We start from the raw sequence: 25,560 nt of genomic DNA, 5'->3' as shown, positions 1-25,560 counted from the left end.
AAAGTTAGACTAGATAGTCTGATCCATCAGGGCTCTTCTTATTAACTTTTAGGTTTTGAAGACAGGGTATCTTGCTTGTTGAACTTGAGCTCTGTTGTTCTCTGAAGCCAACCTTGCAAAGACTGATCTGAATCCAAGGTTACATGCTAAACTGGTGTCAACCTGAATTACAACTCCCTTAATTTTGGAGCATTTTTTGTTGCCCAAAAATGAAGAGAATTCATGTTTATTGAAGAGTTGCCACTGCTGCAAAGAAGTTAGCATCTAATGGGACATCACTGCAAAATGTCATATAGACTGCTTTGAACATTCTGGAGGACAGACATAATAAAAAGTGTAACAAATGAATGAGTACAAAAACAAATAAACTCACAGATCTGTATTTATCATTTCACTTTTGCTGCCCAAAAGGCAGAATAAAACTTTAAACTCAGCAGAAAAAATGATCAAAAGGCATTGTACATCTTTAGAGTACATTCTATGAAGCAACATAAATGAGCAAAAGCTCAAGCAATATACCTTTCTAACAGCTGGTGTTAACAAAGCTAAAGCAAAAAAAGACATTTGTATGAAAAAATGACAGCAGCAGGCTTTAAATACTTACCCTTGGAAATGTTGTAAATCTGTCTAGTTCTTCCACAAAGCAGAACATCTGCAAACTGATTGCTGACATTACAATTAATAGGCTTGCAGTGAATACCACTAAACTGCCAAGCTTTTTTCCAGGTCCAAAAATCTTATATACAAAGTCTTCCAGGGCAGGAGAAATCTTTATAAGTCGAACTACCCTAAGAACCTGTACAAGGAAAAAGAAAATACATTTATTGATCTTACTGTAAGATATCCAATGTGAGTAACACAAAACGTATTCTTTTCCATAATCTTCTGGTGTTAAATATCATATGTTGAATAGGAAAGTAACAAGCATTCACTGATTTCATTGATGTAATGCGTTAAAACTTAAAACAGTACCTGAGTTAAACAATTGGGTAACATTTCAAAAAGTAGTCAAGACATTTAAACTTTTATAATATCAAGTTATTTAAAATTTTACACGAAATATATAGTGTGGTGATGGAAAACAGATGTTGTGCTCTGACTCCCATCATTCCACCTCACTGATTGTTGAGTAAGACTATGGGGACTTGCAGTCCTTAACAACACCTGAAGGGTCTAGAGATGTAAACAATGGGCCTGAACAGAGAGGCCAAAATAAAGCTGCTTTGGTTCACTTTGGAAGTGTGCTGTTTAAATGACACCTGCATCCTAAGTGGCCAGAAGCCACGCCAAAGTCATGCTCCAGTCCTAATGACTGGAGCGCAGTTTTGGCACAGCTTCTGGCCACTTAGGATGCATGTTCAGGCCCAATATTAGCTAATTTTAAGGACCATGACAGGTAAGATATCTGTACACACTGGCAAATGCAGAGGATTTTGCTTCCTACATAACAACAAAATGACAGGGGAGGGGGGAATCCTATAAATTTACACAAGCTGCTGCTGCAAAAAATAATCTCCTTTGTTAAGCAAGACACATGCACAAAGCAACAGCAACAACAACTGCAATTTGTGTAAAAATGTGCTTTGAGAATGTAAATAGTTTCCAAAAATTTCATCGCAAGAAGAAGAGAGACAGAGATTTATATCTCCCAAAGGGCCACACCTGCACATGTCTTTTCTAGAGTGTCCTTGTTGGGCTTAATGATGTAATTAGAACAGTTCATAATGGCTGGGTGATACCAAACACATAATTCAAAGTCACCTCATTTACCCTGTACCACTGTCTCTATGAAAATGTAACACCTCAAAGTAGTTACTTGATTTAGTAGGTAAGTGTCCATTGGCATCTAAGGTTGCGTCCGCACTGCAGAAATAATCCTGGTTGACACCACTTTAATTGCCTTGGCTATTGCTATGGAATTCTGGGATTTGTAATTTTGTGAGATATTTAGCCTTCTCTGTCAGAGCTCTGGTGCCCAACACAAACTACAAATTCCAGAATTCTGTAGCACTGAGCCAAGGCAGTTTAAGTGGTGTCAATTTGGATTATTTATGCAGTGTGGATGCAGCCTATGAGAATGTCAGCAAAGCAATGAATCTGCTCTGATTCGTTCAAGCTCCAGAGGAGCTATCCAGAGTTCTGAACCAAATCTCAAAAATAGTATGAGCACTTTGGAAAGCCCCTTTAAAGTTCAGCTGCAACTATTTCTATTCTGATAAAACTATATCGGTTACATAGACTTTGAATTGTTTCCCCAAACAGCTCTGAGGACCTTGGGACCAGCTTGAATTACCTACTGTATCATCACCCTGCACTTATGCAGTATTTAGATTCCAGGACAAAAAGAATAAAACTAGACAGAATTTAGGCTGAAAGTTCACAGGAAGTATAGTTCCATCTTAAATGTTATTTTTTTCCCATTCCTGTTTCACATTTGAGTAGCTTTCCATTTAAACTGTCTTGCTATGGATCCCCTTGCTGTTGTTGTTGCTGCTGCTGCTGTGCACCTTCAAGTCCCTACCTCCACCATTAAATTACCTAAATTGACACTTAAGTGGCACATTAATCTTTCCAGGAACTATTCTGCCAGCTCATTTATTTTCATAAGAGGGAAAAGGGGCAGAGGAATCTTCAAAGCATTCTCCTTCCAGTAGTCCTTCCAGCTATTCCCAGGATAATAATAATGCAGTTTGACAATGCTTTAACTGCTATGGCTCAATGCTGCGGAATTCTGGGATTTGTAGTTTTCTAAGATATTAGCCTCCTCTGTCAGAGAGTTCTGGTGTTACGACTAACTACAAATCCCAGGATTCCATTGGATGGCAAAGCAGTGCAGGCTGTACAATAGAAAAAACCTGCTTGGAAATGCATGTGTGATTGGGTTCAGGCCAACCTGGATCTACCTAAGGCTGATTAATTCTCAAAAGTTGCCAGATTAGCACAAACTAAGAAAGCTCCAAATTAGGGCTTCAAATTATAAGGTGTCTCTAAATACAACACAACACAAAACAAAACAAAAACAAAATAAATCTGAGCTTATTCCTCTTAAAGTTTGACATAGCCACTGCATGTCCATAGTTCAGCCCAGTTTAAAATGCTGTCCTGGTTCTTAATCACTGGAAATGCCCAGAAAATTGTTTGCAAACAGTGCATTTGTGGCAGCCTGGCCATGCTGATTAGGAGATTCCAAACAAGTAAATTTTCCAGATGCAAACTGCTAGGGTGCTCCTGTGGACCCCCTGCTTGATTCATTTGCTAGATGAGCTCCAGCAAATATAAGCATTATTTCACTTTACTTCACATTCATTTGATCCTTTAACATGTTCCCTACAACCCTGGTATAAATAACCTTCAGACCATTAATGAAAGAGTATTAGCAGTGACTAGAGTGCTAAATTTAAATGCGAGTTCAGACTGAGATCTGTGTTCAATATGGATCCTTTCTCAGTGTAGCCTTCTTCAGAGAGTGGCTGGAAAAGTAAATATACCAGCTAGAACTCATTGGAAGAAAAACAGGACATAGACCTAGGGCACAATTCAACAAAGTGAAAGACTATGAAATGTTATTGCTTTCAGTGAGGGAAAACTAAGTATGTTTTTAACGCCTATCATATCAATAAGACCTGCAAATGTTTTCTAGCAGAATATTGTGCATGTTTACTCAGAAACAAGTTTTACAATATTCAGTCCAAGGTAACTGCATAGGGTTGTGGATTAAATTTGTCTCCAGTAGAAATGTTTTTTTAAGGAACAACATAGACATAGAATACTGGTTTTCTTTAAAGAACAGTATTGAAATTATGTTGTTAAAGAAGAAAAAAGCCTGACAGATTTCTCTGGTCTGAAAAGTGAATGGCAGCCACTGTGGCTAGGAAGAGTGACTGATGTGCTGAAAGGAATAAAAGGAAGCCAAATAAATATTGCAAGCTCTGACACACAGTGGGGAAGCCTACACAAGTGAAAAACAGGTCTGGCGGATAAATTGGGGGGTATTTAACATGGGAATTCCTTTCCTATCTACCTCATTGCTGTTTGGCTGGAGATCCGGTAGAGCTGTCATCATAAATATTAGAATGCTGGAGGATTTGCTTAACCACCAGAAGTATCTCAGTCAACATAATCTTTTGACCCAAGCTGATTTAGAGCTATGCTATATCACTCCCTAGGAATTTGATTGCTTGTGGATATGGTGGATTTCCAACTTGCCAGGCTGACACAAATGGTAATGTATTTTGCAGCCTCCCCTGTCATTTGCCGGTAGGGGATTTGGTTTGCAGAAGGTGACCTAAATCTTTCAGTCTAGCAGATGCTTCTGCTTGCAAAACATATGTATCTTTATATAGTAAATTTAATGAAGAAGATGGCTATAAAACAGATTTGATAAGGTAAGCTTTCTTTATTTAATAGTGCCAGGATCTATGCTATGCTGATTGTCCCAAGTGTAGCTCCTAAAGCATTTCCAGTTGGGTGTCCCCTGACTTCAATTTATAAAGCACTACCCCTCCTTTGGCAAATGTTGAATAAGGAGATTACAGTTGCCTTGAAGGATCTGGAACATACATGTTGTTTGTAGAAAAGTAAATGGAATTAGAAGGGTTTGCCTAGCCACCTGTATATCTAGAGATTGTATAAATTATCTAGAGGTGCATTAGATAAGCCAAGGAATTTCTTATTAACCAATTAACACATTTATATATTCAAGACCACAAGGAAGATCTCTTTCAAAAATCTCAAGGAAACAGCCACCTTAAGTTAGGGGTCAGCAACCTCAGTGTGTTTGGGTGACAATTTTCTGCCCTGTGACACTCCAGGGGCCATATAGACTGCTAATAATGCCATTCTTATTCAAAAAATCAGAAACCAAATCTGGAGGTCACTAGACATCCACTTCTGTTTCTCACAAACAGGTATGTTAAAGGGAGTAGGATTATGACTTAATTAAAAGGTCAACCGAATTCTCTGAACAAGAATTCACTGTGGTATTTCTGACCGAAAGAAGTGTGATCTGGGTACTTAGCTGCAAACACAGCCTTAAAAGGTTGCAAGCTGCCCTAAGACTGTACTTTGGTCATTCGTGTTTCAGGTATTCAGGTATTAGCACCTCCATTTCCATGGGAAGCCATGTTGACTCTAATGGAGCAATCAGGGATGTAAATATTTGGCTATTTCATCCATCCTTGTTATATGGAGAACAAATATTTCTGTGCTTTCAGGATGTCACTCATCCAGAATTGTTGTGGGCAATTATTCTTCACAAAAATTATATGTGAGTTGATTTTACATGAAATCTGTCAGGTGTTTATGCAAAAAGCACTGTTTCCAGACAGCTTGTGCAAAATGGCTCTTTTCTGCACTCCTTCTCTCTTTCTAAAAAGAAATTTGCACAAAAAAGTGTACAAAAAAGATCTTGCACAGAAATGGCAATACAGTTTTTGTGTGCAAGATTGCAGTTTTCTGTGCAAAAATCTCAGCAATCTATCACAAAAAAAAGAACATGGTTTTCTGGTTCGTGGTTGCTGTTCTTTGTAAGATTTTTTTTTTGCATGTGCATGATTCTTTTTTCATGCAACATTACTGATTTTTGTCCAAAACCCACCAATCTTCCTGCACCCCCCCCCAACAGATGTGGCTACCCAGTACCAGTATTTTTTTAAGCAAAATAATTTTTTACACAAGAAAACAGTGATTGTTGCTCAGAGAACTGATGCACATTTCTGCATATAACGACTTCCTGAAAAAAAATTGGGATACGCAAATACTGGGCAAAAATGCACAACATTGTTGCTGTTATGTTATTCTTTTTAAACCTACACTAATTTCATATTCAGATATTAAATGAATGTCTAAGCACCTGAGCAGATGGGGCAAGATAGCACAGTTATCCTGCCTCCTATGCTTGCCCAGGTTAGTCCCTGGGTTGGTGAAGGGATGGATGGGTGTGTGTTCACTCATCTGTTCCCGCACCGACCCAGGACCTATCCTTATCTTTCTGGTGGGTAATCCATGTGAGAAGCCACACAGTTGTCGCATCTGACATGGAAACTGGGTGCCTGCATCCATGTACCCAGTTGCCCCATTTCCACATCAGATGGGGCAACCAGTAGGCTTCTCAGGTGGATTACTCATTGGAAAGGTAAGAAGAATGGGTGGTGCTATCTGAACAGCCTGGTTTTGCCTTGGAGTTTCTTAGAAACTTGGCACAAAACCAGGTCTATTTACTCTGGGATAAAGGCTCATTACCCCGAGTTCAGACTAGATCCTTTGGATCCATGTCTGCACAGACAGGACCAGGCCCGATCTTGCCACATGTGTTTTGGCCTGTGCTGTGTAAACTAGAAGATACGAGGCTGGGGGAAAGCCAGGGAATTTGGCCCATGTAGAGAACCCCTAAGTTAACAAATAATATTTAGTGTTTGCCAGATGGGAAAAACATTTTTAATACTTTAACAATGACAGCAGAATACCCATCTACACAGGTTTAAAGTAAAACAAAATAAAACAGATAAAAGATTCATTAGTAAGATGCACATTTTAAAATACACAACGATATGAACTTTGGTTTTCTAGAATTCCTGTGGTTAAGAGAAACTCCTCATTATCTTATCAAGTTGAAAGACAAGCAGTGAACTATGGATCAAATTTCAATATGACCTGAAATGAAAAGCCATCTTTATTATTCTTTTTTGTCAAATTTGGCATAGGGAAGAAAGAGACCCAGCACTTCTGTGCCATATATAGGGCAACCTCTCTTTCAGGACCTCACTGTTCTACTATTTTCCCAGCTTCATCAATTTACTAGGGGGCACAGTAAATTTTAAGCTGCAGTTAACAAGTAATCTATAGCCCTGACTTTTCATAAATGGGAAGAGTGATTTAATATTTTAAATATCTTTCAGCATTTAAAGTCCCTTGTAATTTAGGAGCGCACATTTCATAAAAGCAGTCCATTCAGTTCTACTAATTTCAGGTTTATAATTACTGCTTGTCTCAAGTTAAATGTGATTGGTGGGAACTATACTGTTAGTAAATCTTTCAGGAGCTATGCAGCAATATAACTCAATGGTATGTCTGAGTAAATATTAGAGGTGTGGGGGCAGGGTGGGACTCAAACTCAAAAAATTATGCAAAAAGATTACACTATTTCATTATGTGAGCCACCATGGAGATATAAAATAAATAAAATAAAAATAAGGTATAAATATATAAAACTTTCAGAGTGCCCTAGCCTGCATAGGCATTCTAGATGAAGGAGTCAAGGAAGTATACTCCATAAATAACTTTCCAAGCTCTGGGGTCACAGTAACATCTATAATGGGAGACCAGACTGATGGTAAGAATGTCTTCTGAACATGTTCTGTTCTAGTACTGGAGTGAGACTTAACCACATCACTGGGTCATCTCATGTGCTTCCCCATTACATACTCCCGCTATTAATGTATTGTGGAATTGGATAACATGAAAAATACAACATAGCCATTAAAAGAATCTTTGCCTCAAGTCTCCCCCCCCCGCCCCCAACATCTTTTAACATTAAGAACTAACTAAAAATTTTCTGGAAATAACTCCTATTGAAAACCATAGTGCTACAGACAGTTCTCATAAGTCCTCTGCCCCTGGTGTGCTATGATTTGTTTTTAGTAAGTAATATACTGCAAATTGTTCATGATGAATGACTCATGTCATCTGATGCTTCCAGCATGGGCTCAGAAATTATCTGCACGCATTCTTGAAATCCTTGGGAAAACTGACTGAGTTTATCCATGAAATGAGACCATAAAAAACAGGGAGTGAGGTAGGACATTTGCCATCCAGGTATCTTGGCCTGCAGTGCCCATTGGCTCCACTAAACATGGCAATTGATTGTGGGAATTGTAGACCAAACATCCACGGGCCAAAGATTTCTCAACTCTGTCATAAAAGAAACTTCCCATGATCAATCATTTCACCACAACAAGAGTATATATTTTTTGACAAATTGGTATTATGAATTATCTTTTTTTCCTAGTTAAATGGAGTTGAAAATGTATATAATTATACCCAAGTATCAAACTTGCAACAGACACGAGGCAGTCAAAATTGTTCATTCAGGCTGCATATGGATTGCAGAAACTATTCTGTTTGATACGATTTTAACTGCCATGTCTCAATGCTATGGAATTTTTGGAATTGTAGTTTCTTGTAGCACTAGAGCTTTCTGATAGAGAAGGCTAAATGTCTCACAAAACTACAAATTCTAGAATTCCATAGCATTTACCCATGGCAGTTAAACCATGTCAAACTGCATTACTTTCTTCAGTGCAGGTGCTATTTGAATACTGAGCTTTACTTAGGAAGACTGATTTGGCAGAAGTGAAAATATAGATTTGGGCTGCATCCACACTGCAGAGATTATCCAGTTTGGCACTACTTTAACTGTCATTGCTCAGTGCATTGCTCAGTGCAATGGAACGGTAGTTTCTTGTGGTACCAGAATACCATAGCATTGAACCATGGCAGTAAAGGTGGTGTCAAACTGGATTATTTCTGCAGTGCAGATCCTGCCTCAGATATATATCATTTTATGCATGAATATCATTCAATACAGGAATACACCCACATACCTGTTTCTGTGTATTTAAGATACTGGAAAGTTAATAAAGAAATCGGTATGGAAGAATGGGTTTTAAAACTATTGGATTTGATGGAAACGGATTTGGCATCAAAAAAATTGGAGGACAGAGGAAACACTCGATATCACTCAGATCAGGGAAGGAAGGAAGGCAATATAGAAAAAGAAGATTGGGAAAGAATTATTGATTATATTTCTGAGAAATGGCCAAATATCCAAAACAAAATTGACAAGGGCTTCTTGAAAGAGAACTGATTATGTATATCCAGTTAAATTGATATAATAATCTCCTTAAAGGAAAATAAAATAAAATAAGAAAAGACAGTTTAGGTAAATATCACAATTAAGCTATTGGGCATTATGGATATACAAGTTATTGCGTCAAATAGATACAGTGGTACCTCGGGATACGAAATACCCAGGTTACGAAATTTTCGGGATACGAAAAAATCCCATAGGGAATTATTGTTTCGGGTTACGAAAAAACTTTTGGTGCTTTTTTCGGCTTTTTCGCACGGAATCGCGGCTTTTCCCCATTAGCGCCTATGGCAATTCGGCTTACGAAGGCTTTTCGGGTTACGAAAGCGGCCGCGTTACGAATTAATTTCGTAACCCGAGGCACCACTGTAATTGGAAATTAAAGATATTTAAAATAAATAAAGAAGGAAAAGTAGAAAGGAAACAGTAAGAAAAAGAAACGGTTTGGGTTTGCTTTGGAAGTCTTTTTAATTTGTCGAATGATTGAAGGTATGGAAGGAAGAAGGAAGGTATGATTATGAGAATGATGGGGGCTGGTTATGGGGGGTGGGGGGATTGAATTATTTGTTATATGTAATGCGAGTGGTTGTATAAATGTTGTATGTGTTTATATTGTTTGCTTAATAAAATAATTTAAAAAAAGAAATACATTGTTGCTGTACAACAGGGATTTATTAGACTGGCACTTTTTGTTTTATATTGTGAATTCTAACATGCAAAAGAAGTAGATTATATGCAAAGGGGGGGGGGAGTTGTAGATGGGGTTGCTGCAGAAGCAATGTACACCAGAAATAAAAATGAACAGTTTTTGTTATCAACTTTATTCAGAATGAAAAACAATAATAATAAAAATTTAAAATTTAAATTTAAAAATATTAACAAAAGTTTCTTGTAATAGATGTAGCTTTAGGGAAATATTATGTAACATAACTATAGCAGAAAGAACCATTTTTTTTTATTTTCAGATCATAAAAAAGTGAGTTGTATTTATTTGATAATACCTGGTAATTATATAAGAAAGTAGATAAACTATATAATTTATTCTTTAACTGTGATTATTTAAAATGAAACGAAAGCTATTTTGCTGTTTTTATATATAAAAAATCTGCCAGTTGTTGAAAACAAACACAAAATGAATGAGAACTCCCGGATTAAATGAGGTTCCAACATTAATTAATAAATCTAGTAAATAATAATTCAAATATAATTATTTGATTGGCAAATTAACCAGTCTCTTTAAATAACTCAGTTGATCTTCCATCTGCTCGTATTACTGTACAGAAGTGGAAACCACTTCATGTAGTGCCTCATATTTCTACTTTTTCACCTCTGGGCAACCTGTCTGTGCATTAGTCACTGTTAATTTGTGGAAAGCCCAGGCACCTCTGCAGTCCATCAAACAGAAACCACACACTGGGATCACTCCTGTGGAATAGGGAGTTAAGAGTGCTGAGAAATCACACACAATAGTTTATAGATTTTGGCAACCAATCCAGGGCTGCATCACAATGATTCCATATTCTTATAGGAAACTGGGGATCTCTACCTGCTTCACTCTCAATATAGTACGTAGCAATAAAGAATGTGAGCACATCATTATAGCTGTCATCATCTGAAAACACGGCAGCAACCTTATCAAAAATGACTTCTCACATCATCTACTGGGACAAAGGCTAATGCAACAAGAGGCTTCAGAGTAATTTTTATATTCGTATTACTTTCATATTCATTCTTCTAGACAACATTGTTGACTTCCCTTCTGTCACAGAAGAAAATGACATTCTTTTACCCCAGTGTGTGGAAAGGTAACCCTCAATACATTTATACAGGCCTTCTCAAAATCAACTTAAACATTTTGAGGTGCTAGATTTTAAATCAATAGTTTCTTTATTCCAAACATTCTATTATAGATGTCCATGTTCTTTCTTTTCCAGTAAAATGTAAATATATGGCGGATATGAATTACCCACATTGGAATACCATGCATACAGTTGGTAACACATATTTGGCATTTTATCAAAGGTGCTATCACCATAGATGGTATCTTTGTTCACTTCGAGCCCAATATCTCTATAGCCTAAAACATGAGTTCTGTTTAGATAATCCACACCCGAATCATGAACTATCAGTTCACTATAACTTTCAGGAATGCCAAAATTTATGGTCTTTGGGTTAGGCAAATGTGGTATGGGCAAAGCATCTCATTCTGTGGTGCCTCAGTTAGTTTTTTGCAAGGGTCTTGCACATGGCTGTAGTTTGCAATGGGAGATGCAAGTATTGTTCCACATTAACATTTTGAATACAGTAATTTTTCCATTTGAGCTTTTTCTGTGTAAGCAGTTTTCCATGTAGGCATTTTTTGTGTGTGTGCATTTATGACAGTGGTTTTTTTCTGTGAACAATTTTCTTGTGGGCTTTTTTGATGTAGGCAAAGAAAATAGCAAAGATTTGGAACAGCTGAACATTAAGAAAACAAAACTAATGACCACAGATTATTTACATAACTTTAAAGCAGATGATAAAGCATCGAAATAGTTCAAGATTTTCCATACCTTGGCTCAGTCGTGAATCAGAATGGAAACTGAAGTCAAGATATCAGAAAAAAGTCTCGGACTTGGAAGGGCAGTAATGAAGGAATTAGACAAGATCCTAAAGTGTCAAAATATAGCACATATACTCGACTGTAAGTTGATCTCATGTACAAGTCGAGAGCAGGTTTGGGGGCCAAAATTGGGGATTTTGGTGGGGTACAGACTGCCAGAACGAGGTCTCTTTTCGGCATAGCCGCGCCACAGCAACCAAACTACGCCATGCGGCTACGTGGAAAGCAAAGGAGTGCTGAAAAGTGGCTCCTTTTAGCGCTGCTGCAAACTGCCTGCCGTGGCACGAACACATATATACGGCACCGTGCAGCAATGACATCCTAGGATTGCAGGGTGTCTGGAAACGGCGCCCGAGGCAACCCTAGCACGTCACCAGGGTGTGTTAAAGGGCCCATCTGTCCAGGGCCTTTGATATGACCCATGGATAAGTGAAGAGTAAAACTTAGGGACATGTAACAAAGGATGTAATGGATGAAGCAAAGTAAAACATTGAAGATTTTCACATCAGCGCTTACCACGGGGTAAGCGTTGGTAAAATGCCAGTAAAATGTCAGGGAAGCATGCATGTATAAAAGCCTGATGCACATCTCAAATGGCAGGGAATTGTCCCCTCACGTCTAGTGACCTTGAATCATTTGTGCAGCAGCAATTTCCTATGAACGCAAACTTTCTGTTCATAGGAAATTGTTGTTCCATGAATGATTCAAGGATGCTAGAGACGAGGGGATGATTCCCTGTTGTTTGAGAAGCACGTCAGGTTTTCATACATGCACACTTCCCTGACATTTTACTGGTGTTCTACCAGCTTACTCCATGGTAAGCGCTGGTGTGAAAATCTTCATTGTTTGTGATTATAGTAAAGGCTGGATGGATGAGAGAATAGTGTGTGTGTGTGTGGGGGGGGTGGTAGTGCTTCCAGGACAGATAATGCTCTTGCCTTTCACCAGAGGATGGTTCCTTTTTAAAGTACAGTACTTATTGACCCTTGCATAAGTCAACACAGGTTTTTGGAGTCAGTTTTTTGACTAAAATTTCTAGACTTATACTGTACATGAGTATATACAGTATAACTGAATATTAAATTTAGGATTGTCCATGCCTAGGTATTTTCAAATTCTATGTATGGTTGTGAAAACTGAGAGGTAGAAAATCAACTAATTTGAAATGTGGTGATGAAGAGTTTTACAGATACTGTGGTCCACTAAAAACAAAAACAAATAAATGGGTCCTAGAGCAAATCAAACCTGACTCTCCTTAGAAGCCAAGATACTTAAACTGACACTGTTGTACTTTGGACATATCATGAGAAGTCATTACACTAGAAAAGACAGCAATGCTGATAAGGGAGAAGGCAATAGAAAAAGAGGAAGACTGCATTACAGATGGATAGACTCAATCAAGGAAGCCATGGCCTTGAGTCTGCAAGACCTGAGCAGGGCTGATGATGATAGGGTGACTTGGAATTCTCGTTTTCATAGGGTTGCCATAAGTTGAAGTTGACATGACAGTTAACAACAATATATGTGGCCCAAGTGTAATCCTTCTGACTGCACTTAGTTGAGTAAACTCTTAAGACTCGAATAGCAGAATCTTCATAGGTTTAAAAGTTGTTTCAGTGCTGACACATACTTTGGATTTAGCAGAACATCATTAACTCAAAATAGAAAGCTATTCAGATTTCCATAGTTTCGAAATAAAGAACCCTGCTTGGCTGACTGCACCCTGTTCACTATTTGTAAAAGATTTATGTGTACCATTCATTATTAACCTTTTATGTATTATTAATTACTTCTCATTCATTTCTATGTGTTTATCCATTATGTATAAGTCCTACTATGTTTTTCATTTTTTAAAAATCAAATGCAGTGTAACATTTGCTGTGACTGAAACAGTATTTTTGATGGAGTCGTTTTTGATGAAACATAGGCAAGGACCTTCTTGGTGGCTGCTTCCAAGTTCCTGAATTCCAAGCCAAAAGAGGCCAGCCTGGCTCCATCTTTGATGCAGTTCCATTGGTAGGCAAGGATATGTTTTATCTAGACAGACCCTTGGCACTGGTGTGTAATTTTGTTTTAAAAAAATTATGAAATATTTTAAACTCACTAGCTTTAGTGTTCTACTACTAAATGTGTATTTTTAACACACTTAAAAACCCAATTGAAAGTACCCAATTGTAGAGAAAATGTGGGATATACATTTAATACAAATAAAAAAAACAAATACATCTTTAAAATTCGAATGTCATAATTAAACTCCTACAATATGTATAATATTAAGTGGCTAACTTTGGGCAATTCAAAATCAAATTTTCCCACTGTATTCTGATATTGTCATGTCTTGAAGGAGGCCTGCTTTTGTGAGGAAGGAGGGGAAAGAATGCCAAGAGAATTGGCTGCAGTTAGAACCAAAGGAGGTTACCAGTCCTGCTCTGGAGCCAGAGAAAGCTGGTAGTCCTGCCTTGGAAGCAAATCTTGGGTCATCTCATGTAGATCCTGAAGAAAGGTAATTATAGGCTGGGCTACTACATCCTTTCAAGCACTGTTGACTCAAATGACAGCAACAAAAGAGCAGGAAAGGGTTTGAACTGTCTTAAAAAGGGAACACTGAGATAATCAGACCAGCTGTGCTCATTTGCAGCTGTTTGCTTGCTGCAAAACAATAACTCTATAATCTCTCCCTTTGGCATCATGTACCATTCCCTGCTCCCCTATTTTTCGGAACTTTGGTTTGCTCCTTAGTTTATTCTCTTTGGTGACTTCCTGAGTGGAATTTGCCTGCCTTCTTTGCTTAGACACTGGCTGCTTCAAACATGTTTTTGTGTATGACCCTGAACTGGCTTGGTTTTTTCACTCCTTGGTCTCTTAAGACTAATAGTGCACCTATGTGGGCACCTGCCACCCTGAAATAGGACAGATGTAGAAATTTGTACAGTACCTGAAAATATGTAAATTGTGAATGATAGAGGTCTGGATAAATATGAAGAGTAGTTCCAATAACGAGCAGCAGTTCAAACTTGTGAAGAGATGAACTGATGTATCCAGTAAATCCAAGGCACCAGATCTTTAGGAGAGCTTCCAGGTCAAACAGGACAGTAAATGCAACCTGGTGGGACACACAAGAAGGAAAAAAACCTAATATTACTGACAAGATCCTAGAATCCAGTTTCCAAGGATTAGTATATACTACAATTGTCTGGATGTTGTCAAGGAAAGTGCTTAGATGAGTTCCCATGAACAGAAGAGAAACTCATCCTCATCTTTGTAATTAGCCAGGAAGAATGTATGTTGTGCTTCCCAAGAAGAACATTTTGCCAAGAGTAAAGTCTACTTGGACCCATTCATGACAAGGCAATGAGCAGCAGCAGGTAACTCTCTCCTCTCCTTCTTTTAGTATTGTGACAAATCAATTTTTTTCTTCTCTCCCATCAAGAACTAGATGTGAATTTATTTTAAAAATATTCTTTTCAAAAGTCCAACTTTCAAAAGGTTATTTTTTCTCCTTGTCGAGAAGTATTTTTCACAGATTTCTTGAATAAAATTAAAAGACAAGGGAGGCAAACATTTACACTACTTACCTTGCATTTCAAACTCAATTAGCATGTCAAGAGGTTTAAAGAACATTCCTCTGCTAGAAAAACCCAATATGAATGGTACCTTTGCTTATGCAAAATAGTCAAATCCTGGCCATCAAATTAAAAAAAGCAAAATTCTTATTTGTTTATCAAGAAGTGCTCATAATGTCTTCTCTTTAAAAAGCTTTCAAAATCTTCGAATAACATAATTCTTCTTTTTATTGAATGTTGACAAATATTCTTTACAGAACTAGAAAGAATACTTAGGCGCGTTACACACCACCATAAGGGACGTCCTTAGGACGTCCCATTTTGAAAAAGGGGCGTCTCTTCCAGAAGCCCCTTACCCTATCAAGGACAGAGTCCATGACAAATGGCGGTGGCCATTCCACACGGCCGCCGCCATATTGACATAGCGGACGCTGTGCGTCTGCACGTCGTGGCCCGGAAGTGACGCCACGAGTGCACGACTAGTGCCTCGCGACGTCTTTTCCGGGGCCCAGGAAGGAGCGTGATTTCCACGCTCCTTCCTCGGAGTGTCCAGGACCCACGCAGTTTGGCTGCTGCGGCTCCCGGACGCTGCAAGCGGTGGCGGCGGTGGGAGACCGCCGCAATCCGGCGGTATATAACCTGCCTTAGTTCTACCTGTCAACTGAGATCCTGTCTGCATAGGCCAAAAGGCCTGTTTCCCCCTCCCCAGTCTGGTGGCATCTTGTTCAGACAACACCTGCTCCAAACCCTTGTGCTGGTGTGGGCATTCCGGACAACTTCCGGCACATCTCTCAACCAGAGAATAACAGTGTTAAAACAAATTTTAAAGACTTACCAATTAGAAGATCTGGAGCTCTCCATTTCCATGCCACAACGGCTGTGTGCACAGGCGGCCCACTGGGTGGCCCAGTGTATCTGTTACCATGGGTTGCTTGTTCTGAAATCTGAACAGGTCACCCACCATGTGATTGTCACCAGTTGCCTTGTCCTGACCTGAGAAGTGAGCAATCCATGGTGGTGGTAGATGTAGTGGGTGACCCAGTGGGATGTCTGTGCAGACAGCTGTGGCAGTGAAGAAATGCAGGTGAAGGCAATGGGGGCAGAACAGGGCAGCTGTGGGGCCACGATACACCTGGCTGTCAATGGAATATCCTGGCCAGTGCAGACTAGGCAGACTACAGAAGGATAAGACACTCTGGCTTATAAAACCAATAAGAAGAACAACAGGTTCTGCATCAGTGGCAGCACTTTTGTCTCAAACTTCAGCCTAGATTAAACTGGTTATAAATAATTCTTTACAACTAGACCTCAGAAAAGTTACTTTTTTGGTCTATAACTCATAGAGCCCTCCAGCCATATTGAAAGGGAACTTTTGAGAGTTTTAGTCCACAAAACAAAACACCCTTTTCAAGTTCAGTTTACAATTCACTGCCTTGTTCTGCCATTATCAAATGGTCCCCCCTCTTCTAGCTCATCCCTTGAATGAAGTGATTTCCCCCCAAAGCAGCATACATGTTTTCCAAAAAAATTTCATGAGAAAAATGATAGGATTTCACCTCAAAATATAGCTGTGTAGTACAAATATAAACAAATAGCCTTTTAGGTCAAAGACAAGTGTATTTTTTTTCATACACATCTGAAAAAACCCTTTTGAATGTTATCTATCATGGTAAAAGCACATGCCATAATGTTGGTGTTTTTCACTGTTCCAATATGAGATTAACAATTACAGACTTAAATATATGTTAATATATTCTGAAATTGTGTAAGATGGTTAATTTGCATTTTATATGCTTGTCAAAGGCACTCAAAGTTACTTATTTTCTTTAAAAAAATATTAATCATGTGATGTGCATAAACATTTGGTTAAACTTAAAAATACATAACTTAAAAATGCTTAGAGGTAAGAGTGTTTCAGGCATCACTATTTGTGAGTCAAAACTCCGAACCCAAACAGGCACCCCTGGAGTGAGGTTTTTTGATAGTTCGGCCTTAAATGTAAGAAGGCAGAGTTTGGCATTGCACAGAGCAGCTGGGTGAGAACTTTTCAGTATGCTGTCACTTCTTGTGCTAAAGTAGCTGCCTCTAAGGAACTGTATATGTGTGTATGTGTCTGGCATGGAGGTGATTGTGGAAGGCAAAGAGTGGAAGCTGTCACCCAGTAGCACTTTTCCCATCCAGCCTGCAAGGAAGCAGGCAGAGATCTGATGAGTATGCATGCACATTGCCTTCCCAAACCTATGGCACAAGCGGGAGCCCTGCAGGTGGAAGTGGCCAGCTGGAGCAACTAACTACTTATGGTACATCGAAGACCATAGTTTTCTGTGGGTCTTTTGGACTATGTGTCCATGTTCTAGAAGAGTTTATTCCTGACGTTTCACCAGCATCTGTGGTTGGCAACTTCAGAGATGCCAGCCACATATGCCAGCCACGGATGCTGGTGAAACGTCAGGAATAAACTCTTCTAGAACATGGACACATACCCCGAAAGACCCACAGAAAACTACTTATGGTATCCTGGGGCATTTGGAATACTATAAACTGTTATAGCAATTATAAAGTGGGCAGTACCACCCCCTAGGGAGGTGAGGGAAAAGGGGGCAGCAGAGGGAGTTCTGTCAAAGTACTGGTGTGCAAGAAAGACAGTGGGAACCAGCAGCCGTTGAGGATGAGGGTTGCATGAAATTTCTCTTTTCAGGGTCCCCACTGTGCAGCCTCATTGATCACATGTGGTGGTGTCTCCTGCTTTTCTCCTGTCTACACAAGCTCACTCCCGCAGCCCCATATTGAGACTGACTAACTAAAGTGAGGAGTTAGATGATGTGGAAATAGGGGACAAGTGGTGGCAAAAAGGAGCTTTAACATTCAGGACTCTGCTTAAGCTTTGTGAGTTTTGCCGGAACCTAGTTGCCAGGTTGGAGCTGCACTGCTGCTCTTGCTTTCTTTCATTGGAAAGGCTGAGAGAAGAGGTAACAGAAGAAGCGGTGTGGGTGTGAGGCAACTTGAAGCTGTTTGGGGAAGGCATGTCTCTAGAGAAGGACGAGGAGGAGTATTCCTGAAAAGATTCCTTTGCCTCTCTTGGATTGAGAGCCTTTCCTCACCAGTGAGAAAAGAAGCTGGTTGTGCCCCTTTCCACCCTAGTGAAAAAGTATTGAGACTTCTTCTGCACCAAGGAAAAGCTTCTCCCTTTACATTCAGTCGCCTTGGGAACAGCAGCCAAAGAAATGTCTGTGCTGGCCTTTGCCAGAAGGCTGCCATGGGTGAGAGGCTTCTTGATTGCTGCTCCGTCAGCTGCTCGGTTGCTACTTCCAAGTGACTGGGTGCAAAGGGAGCAGTAACTGAGCAGCCAGTCAAACAACAACCAAGAAGCCTTTCTCCCATGCCGGTCTTTGCTGCAAGACTGGCATGGGAGAGAAGCTTCTTGGTTGCTACTCACCAGCTACTCAGTTGGGGCTCCCAAAGTGACAGGGTGCAAAGAGAGCAGTGGAACACAGATTATGGAGCATGTTCACAACTCCAGTGATTTCTGCTGAAGTTCCCTGGAGAAGGCCTTTTCTCTTACAGGCCAAAATGCATTGGGCTATTTTAAAAGGAATAAACTGTTGACCATCTTAGTGCATGTTGAGTTTGTTTCCTTACTGTTTTCTCCTTCTAACATATTTTTCAGTACTCTCTTCACTACCTTAAAGACATAGCAAGTTTTATCTGGCATAAGCATAAGTGAAATCCATATCAGCTCATCAGATGCACTGAATGCAGTTGGCAGAAGTCCATGAAAGCTTATGTCAAATCAAACTTAAGTCTTTAAGGTGCCAGAAGATGATAATGACTATTTGTAATCATAGTCTGTTGTGGTTATCTAAGAAGAAGAATGTTCTGCACATGTATCTTGACTGGGTATTTAAGGTGTACGTCCTCCCCCATCCAAGCATTGATTATGTACTACACCTCTGATGGCAGTGGTACAAACACAGGGTAAGTGGTAGTTATCTAGGCCTAAACTCAGGAATTATTGAAATGCATTTTGAAGCAAGGAATAGTTTCCTATACAAAAATGACTACCTCACCACAAAGTCAATCATGTAGACTCTATGGTGAGACAAAAGGTTTTTTTTTTCCTTTTAAATTTTTTTATAAAAGAATGAGTAGTTCACCACCATAGCCTCAGCCCCTTCATTCCTATTGTGAAAAAACTTGGCTGGGTGCAGTCTGCCAACAGTACCCTCCTGCTGGATCTCATTACTGCTGACATTTTCTCTGAGGTAATGGCCTTTTAGAAAAATGCATAGGAGGCTTGTCGGCTATAGTCAGAGAATTTGAACGAATCAGTAAATAATTCTCACTGTGCTTTTAAGAATAATAATAATGAAAAATAACATACTTTTAACATTGCTTGACATTTGCCTAGGTTCACTTGCTGAATAAGTCTTTGGTAATTTCAGGGCACTCACCTCGGCTAGGTAGAATTCATCATACTGGCTCTTAAAATTCTCTCCCTTATAATAATTGCTAGCAGCGACAATGACATCCACGGCCACCATGCTCAAGATGAACATATGGAAAACTGAGGACCTCATCATCCTCTGTGGAAGGAAAGAATTGTATGTGTATAGAGAAAAGCTTTACTGAAAAAGAAAAACATCTTCATTATACAGGGAAATAATCATCTTCATCTGAGACAGCTGTTTCAGCCAGAAGGACTAACAGTCATTAAAAAAACCTCCTGAATAGGGTGGGCACATTAGTTCATTGGCCGAGGAGATACATTGTACTTAGGAAGTCTCAGATTTAATTTTAACCATCTTCAGTTAAAAGGATAGAATTGTAGATAGGCTGATATGTAAGTAGATGCGACCAATCTTGGTCTGAGACCCAAAGGAGCCACTCTACTAGATGTAATATAATACTGCACTACACTGTTATAGTGCTGTTATCCTACTTCAACTGCTATGGCTGCTTCCTCTGGAATCTTGGGATCTGCAGTTTAGGGAGGGGCATTTAGAAATCTCAGCCTCACTAAACTATGAACTGAGCCTCAGTTAGGCCTCGCTAAACTGTGAGCCCTAGAAATCCACAAGAGGCAGTCAGAGCAGTTAAAGTGGAATGATAATGCAACAACAGTGTAAAGTAGACAGTCACAGCAGATTGGATGGTCAAATAGTTAGACCTGGTATTAAGCAGTTTCCTATGTGCAGATCATATTCTTAAAATTGCTGATTTCTTTTTCAGTTTTATAATCAGTAGTGCTTGCCAGCGATGCTGAAAGAAGGAGCACAGGACCTGAGCCACATAACTGAACCAGAGAACCTGTGCCCAATCCTGAGATGTCCAAACCTATCAAGCCCTATATGGCTCAGGTCCAAGCTACCTGTCAGACAGTATCTCTCAGTATGTGCCTGTTGATGTCCTGAGATCATCAGGAGAAGCCCTCCTCTCAGTACAACCATCTTCACAAGCACAGGGTGACCAGAACCGCAAAGGAGGACAAGGCACCCTAAAATGTAGTACATTCAAGAAAAATGGAGGACATGACCAAATAAAAGCTAAAAACACTTAATACAAATATAAATTCATGCTTCTTACTCATGCTAAAAATGGAGGACACTATGGAATCCTCTCTGGACAGAAAGTTGAAACATAGGCCATATCATGGAAAAGGAGGATGTCTGGTCAACTTACAGAAACACAGCTGGTGGGGATTTGAGACAGAGAGGGCCTTCTCATGGCTGCCCCTAGACACGGAAACCCCCTTTCTAGGGATGCCAGAATGGACCTCCCTGCTGTCCTCCCATAGACAGGTAAAAGCCTTTTTATCATGACAGGTCTTTTAATTCAGAAGGGTTTTAAAGGATGACCTAGGGAGTGCTTTATTGTTTTAAACTGTACTATTTTTAATAGCTTTTAAAACTTTTTCATTGCATTTTGTTCTTTTAATTAGCAATTGGAAATGTTTTAATATTGTGACTAGTTTAATTCTATTTTAATGTTCTCTTTTTGTATGGTTTCAACTATATTGCTCTTTTAAACTTTAATCTGCAGTGACTCCCAGTTCTGGGAGGAACGTGGGAGACAAACAAATATAACAACATGTGAAGTCGAAGGTTTTCATGGCCGGCATCCAGTTTAACTATAAATATAACAACATTTTTTATTAATTAATTGAATGATTAATTTAATTTAATTAATTTAATGATTAATGATTAAATTAAATTAAATTAAAATAATTAAACATTAATTGAATGATGCATTTTAATTGATGTATTGTACTGTTTAATATGGGGGGCTTTTGCTAATGTAACTTGTATTTTATTAATCTGTAAACCACCGTGATCGAAGGAACGGCGGTATATAAATAAAGACTCATTCATTAATTCATTCAACAGCAGCAGCAGCAATCTTGTGATGCCTGGAATCCATGAAATTCAGAACCCTGAATTTGGATGACAGTCTGGCCAAGGGCCAACCTATTTGTTCCCAAGACCCCCAAACTCCATCTTATGCCTGTCCAAGGCCTCTGAACTCCTCATTGTGCAAAAGTAGGTAGCACCTGTGACTTGAAGTCAATGAGATTGTAGAGTACTAGGCCACAGGGCTGATAGTTAAAGATTCAATATTCTTTAGCAAAAGGCTGGAGCCTGAGAAGTGTAGTCAAATTGAGGAGCATAAAAGGGCTGAGAAGAGATGAAATTTTCATCGGAATAAATGTCTCCTTAGCCTCGGTTTGGGGCCTTTTAAGATCAGACATCGACTTCCCTTGTTTTTAGGTATCTTAACCTGGTGACATTCTGCCTGGTCTACTTGCAGTGTTCTTCTGAGCCATACTTCCAGATGAATTTGTACCACCCCCCCCCCCCCTTCATGGGAGCCCTGCTCCACCCCCTAATTTTGGATTATATTTCTCAGGAATAGACACCAAGGCGAGGGACAGACTGCCCAATAGGGGCGGCCTGCCGGTGGCCTAATTTCCTCCAGAGGGAAGCTGCAGCCGCCAAACTGCATGGCTTCCCTCCAGAGGAAAAAGAACCCAGAAAAACCAGGTTCTTTTTGTGCCGCAGGGCCGACGTAATGACTGCATCACTGGCATACTTATTACGTAAGCACCGTGCGGCAACGTGCGGACACCGCGTGGCACTTACATAACAATGGCAGCAGCCGTGTACATGGGGCACCACCATTGTTACAGCGCTGCACCATTTTACAGTTAGGGACCGTGTGGTGTCTGCGCTGTCCCTAACCCTAAAACCGGCACGAGCACGGTGCTTCATGCCCGTTTATAGGGCCCAAGTTCATTCAAACATGTGAAGATACATATTTTGATATTAGCCTAGCCACAGAGGAAACCTCCTCTGAGCAAATCTTGCCAAGGAAATCCCATGATAGGTTCGCCTTAAATCACCATGTCAGAAAAGAAGGCACTCAACACACACACAGAGGTCTGTAGCCACATACTGGATACATAGTGTGACAACATTTTGCTCACTCTTTGATCTCTAAAATTATATGAGTATTAAAGGGGGAAAAACATGGCTGTGAACAGTCACACAGGCAAATATTTTGAACCCTACTTGGTTCTCTTCTCATCATTTCATATTTAATTTGTCTTATGGGCAGAAATTTGCATTTCTTTCTCAGAGATATGCTTTTCTGTTTGCTGCCCCCCTCCATCGAATTTTAATCCCAGTACTGAATGGCTGGAGGAAAAAGTGTATATGCTGAATCCCCACTTCACAAATATTAGTTTTGCTACGATATCTGTGCTGCAACATCAATGTGGGATGTATGAACAGAGCATCTTCTCATTGACACCATGGAACTGAATACTATTTGGGCTGTTGTTTGGTCAGCCATGAGGCATTTGGATTTCAAAGCTTTTCAAAGTACACACTGTGGAAAGTTATTGTGAAAACTGTTTTTCCAGGTACTGCTCTTACTTAAATTACTCCTTCATTTTCTAGTCCTTCAAAGAGCTTCCTAAACAATATTGGGATGAGATGAAAGCAATTCTCTGATGAAAGTTTCAGAATTTTGTATGGCTGTAAAATATCAAAATTGAACCAAAGATTAGCTGCAATGAGGAAAGTGGATGCCAAATATATTTTAGCTTTCTTTTAAAAAAAAAAGTCTGCAGTTGTAAATCACCCTTGCTTCAAGTTAAGTGTCAGTGAAACCAGTGGAGTCTTACTCCCAAATAAAGGCTCACACTGCAAGTTTCCCAATATTACAGTAAGTCGTTTATTAGTGTGAAAAAAAGGTGACCTAGTTCCTTGTCTGGAGGGCATTAAGCAGATGATTAACTATGCAATATCTCTAAAAGCATACATCAGCCTGTAATAGGTCACTTTTAATAATCTGGATGCTTTTGGATAAAGAAGGACATTTACAATGTGATTAAACTAGAAATTCATACAAAGAAGGACAGTCTTCCCATTGTTTTTCCTTTTAATTTAGATGGAGTTGCCAGCTGAAATAATGCATGTCTATTTGAGAACCATGACCTCAGTGTGAAGCACAATTGGAAAGTACTTCAAGAAACTGGATCCAAATTATCCTCCCATATGTTTCCTCCATGGCAGAGACAGGCAGTTGCTGAGAGGGCAGTTTTCACTCTTGCACTCTCCAGAGAGGCCACATCAATGTTTCTGATGTAACCATAGAATCAGAGTTGGAAGAGACCATAAGAACCATCCAGTTCAATCCCCTGCCAGCAGGAACACACAATCAAAGCATCCCAACAAATAGCCATACAACCTCTATTTAAAGACCTCCAAAGAGGGAGATGCCACCATTCTCTGAGGGAGTGTATTCCACTGCTGAAGAGCTCAACAGCTCTTACTGACAGGAAGTTCCTCCTAATGTTGAGGTGGTTTCTCTTTTTCTGTATCTTGCATGTTGTTTCGTATCCTATTTTCTGGAGCATCCATCACCAATATGACACCACTTCAAATATTTAAACAGGGCTATCATATCACCTCTTAACCATCTCTTTTCCACCCTAAACATAATCAGCTCTCTAAGTGGCTAAACACACCAGCAAAATACGCCGGCCTCCCGGCGGCTTGGGGATGTGACATCCACATGCCACGTGTCTCGATTCCAGCTCCAAGAGAGCCTTCCACCAGCAGGCTAAGACCTACCTGTTCAGACAGGCTTTTAGAACAGAATGTTAGTAAAGCACTGGCTTGGGATGTTGTTTCACTTTAAAATGTGTTATACAGTTTTATTTTTTTAAATGTATTTTATTATTTTAATAGCAGTCTATTTAACATTGTAATAATTTAATTTCTTTTTAATGCACCTCTTTTGTATGTTTTTTTAATTTTTAAATATTCTTTATTAACATATTCACATATTAACAAAAAGTCACATAAGATAAAAAAACAGTATTACACTCGTCCAATTACATCAGTTATTTTAACTTTACCTCCCCCTCCCCTTCTATCCCCTTGATATAGTTTTCTTGTGTTATGCATACACATTTAAACACAGCCTTCTTTTTTCTTCCTCCTTCCCATTCTAATTTTGTTCCCTTATCTCACTATCTTTTCTTCTCTTGTGCCCTTTAAAAGAGTGTTATAGTCTTTTTTTTTTAAAAAAAAAATTATTACACAAAAATATGATATATACAATATACAAATATGGATACCGAACAAATACAAACATAATACACAACAACACATGGATACATTAAACATACATGCTTATTCATTACCGTTTAAAATTCTCTTCAAGTACTTCCAGCAACCATTATGGTACTTAGCTATCTTAACATACACTATGTTCCACCACATCCAGCTTGAATTTCTTAGCTTTTGTTATCCTATCTATCTATCCTAGGATAGAAGCCGAGTATAACTAAATTCCAGTTGGAATCTCCCAGAGTAATAAGGGCCTATAGTCTAGCTTCTTCAACAACAATCACTATATTGAGACGCCATGCCATATCTATGATATCTTAAGCCCACAATATAGATCCAAACATTTCCATCTCTTATTTACTATCTTCATATCTTTGTTCCTCAAGCTCTCTGTCAACATATCCATTTCCTTAGCTTCTCTCAATTTAATTAGCCAAACATCTTCATCAGGGATTTCCTTCCTCTTCCAATATTGTGCATAAATAATTCGACCCAATGTTACCATGTAAAGAATTAATAGCGACATCTCTCTTATCCTCGGGTCATCCAGTGTACAAATCATATTTAACAAAAAGAGTGTTATAGTCTTATAAGTACTCTTATAATAAATCTTACGTATTAATCAGTATTGTAGTAACCGAATTACGATATCTTCCTGAGACATGTTGAAACTGGTATTAATAGATTGTATTACAGAGCAGTAAACTCGTGTGCTTATATACATTTTCGCCTTGTTTATAAGTTTATGTATTGTCTGTGCTCATCCACTATTTGTTACAATATTTGATGAATGGTTCCCATCCTAATTCTTCATCATTAATTTCTTCCTCTTTCAATAAATTCATCAGTTTGTCCATTTTATTACATCAAGAGTTTTAATTAACCACTCATCTA

The 25,560-nt window shown here is 39.1% G+C and overlaps 1 protein-coding gene across 6 annotated transcripts in view; it reads right to left on the bottom strand.

Moving 5' to 3' along the window:
* NALCN (sodium leak channel, non-selective) overlaps nt 1-25,560 on the bottom strand; it is a 280,042-nt gene that overhangs the window by 100,339 nt on the left and 154,143 nt on the right. For all 6 annotated transcript variants that reach the window (XM_042460454.1, XM_042460452.1, XM_042460455.1 and 3 more), the window contains 3 exons: nt 19,483-19,614; nt 14,404-14,571; nt 605-796 (listed from right to left, as the gene is read on the bottom strand). In XM_042460454.1, coding sequence (XP_042316388.1) covers nt 605-796; nt 14,404-14,571; nt 19,483-19,614 — 492 coding nt within the window. The remainder of the gene's footprint in view (nt 1-604; nt 797-14,403; nt 14,572-19,482; nt 19,615-25,560) is intronic.

This window comes from Sceloporus undulatus, chromosome 3 (genome assembly GCF_019175285.1).
Source record: "Sceloporus undulatus isolate JIND9_A2432 ecotype Alabama chromosome 3, SceUnd_v1.1, whole genome shotgun sequence".
NCBI classification, from domain to species: Eukaryota; Metazoa; Chordata; class Lepidosauria; order Squamata; family Phrynosomatidae; genus Sceloporus; species Sceloporus undulatus.
The sequence above is the reverse complement of the archived record's forward strand: the minus strand, read 5'-3'. Positions and strand labels throughout refer to the sequence as shown.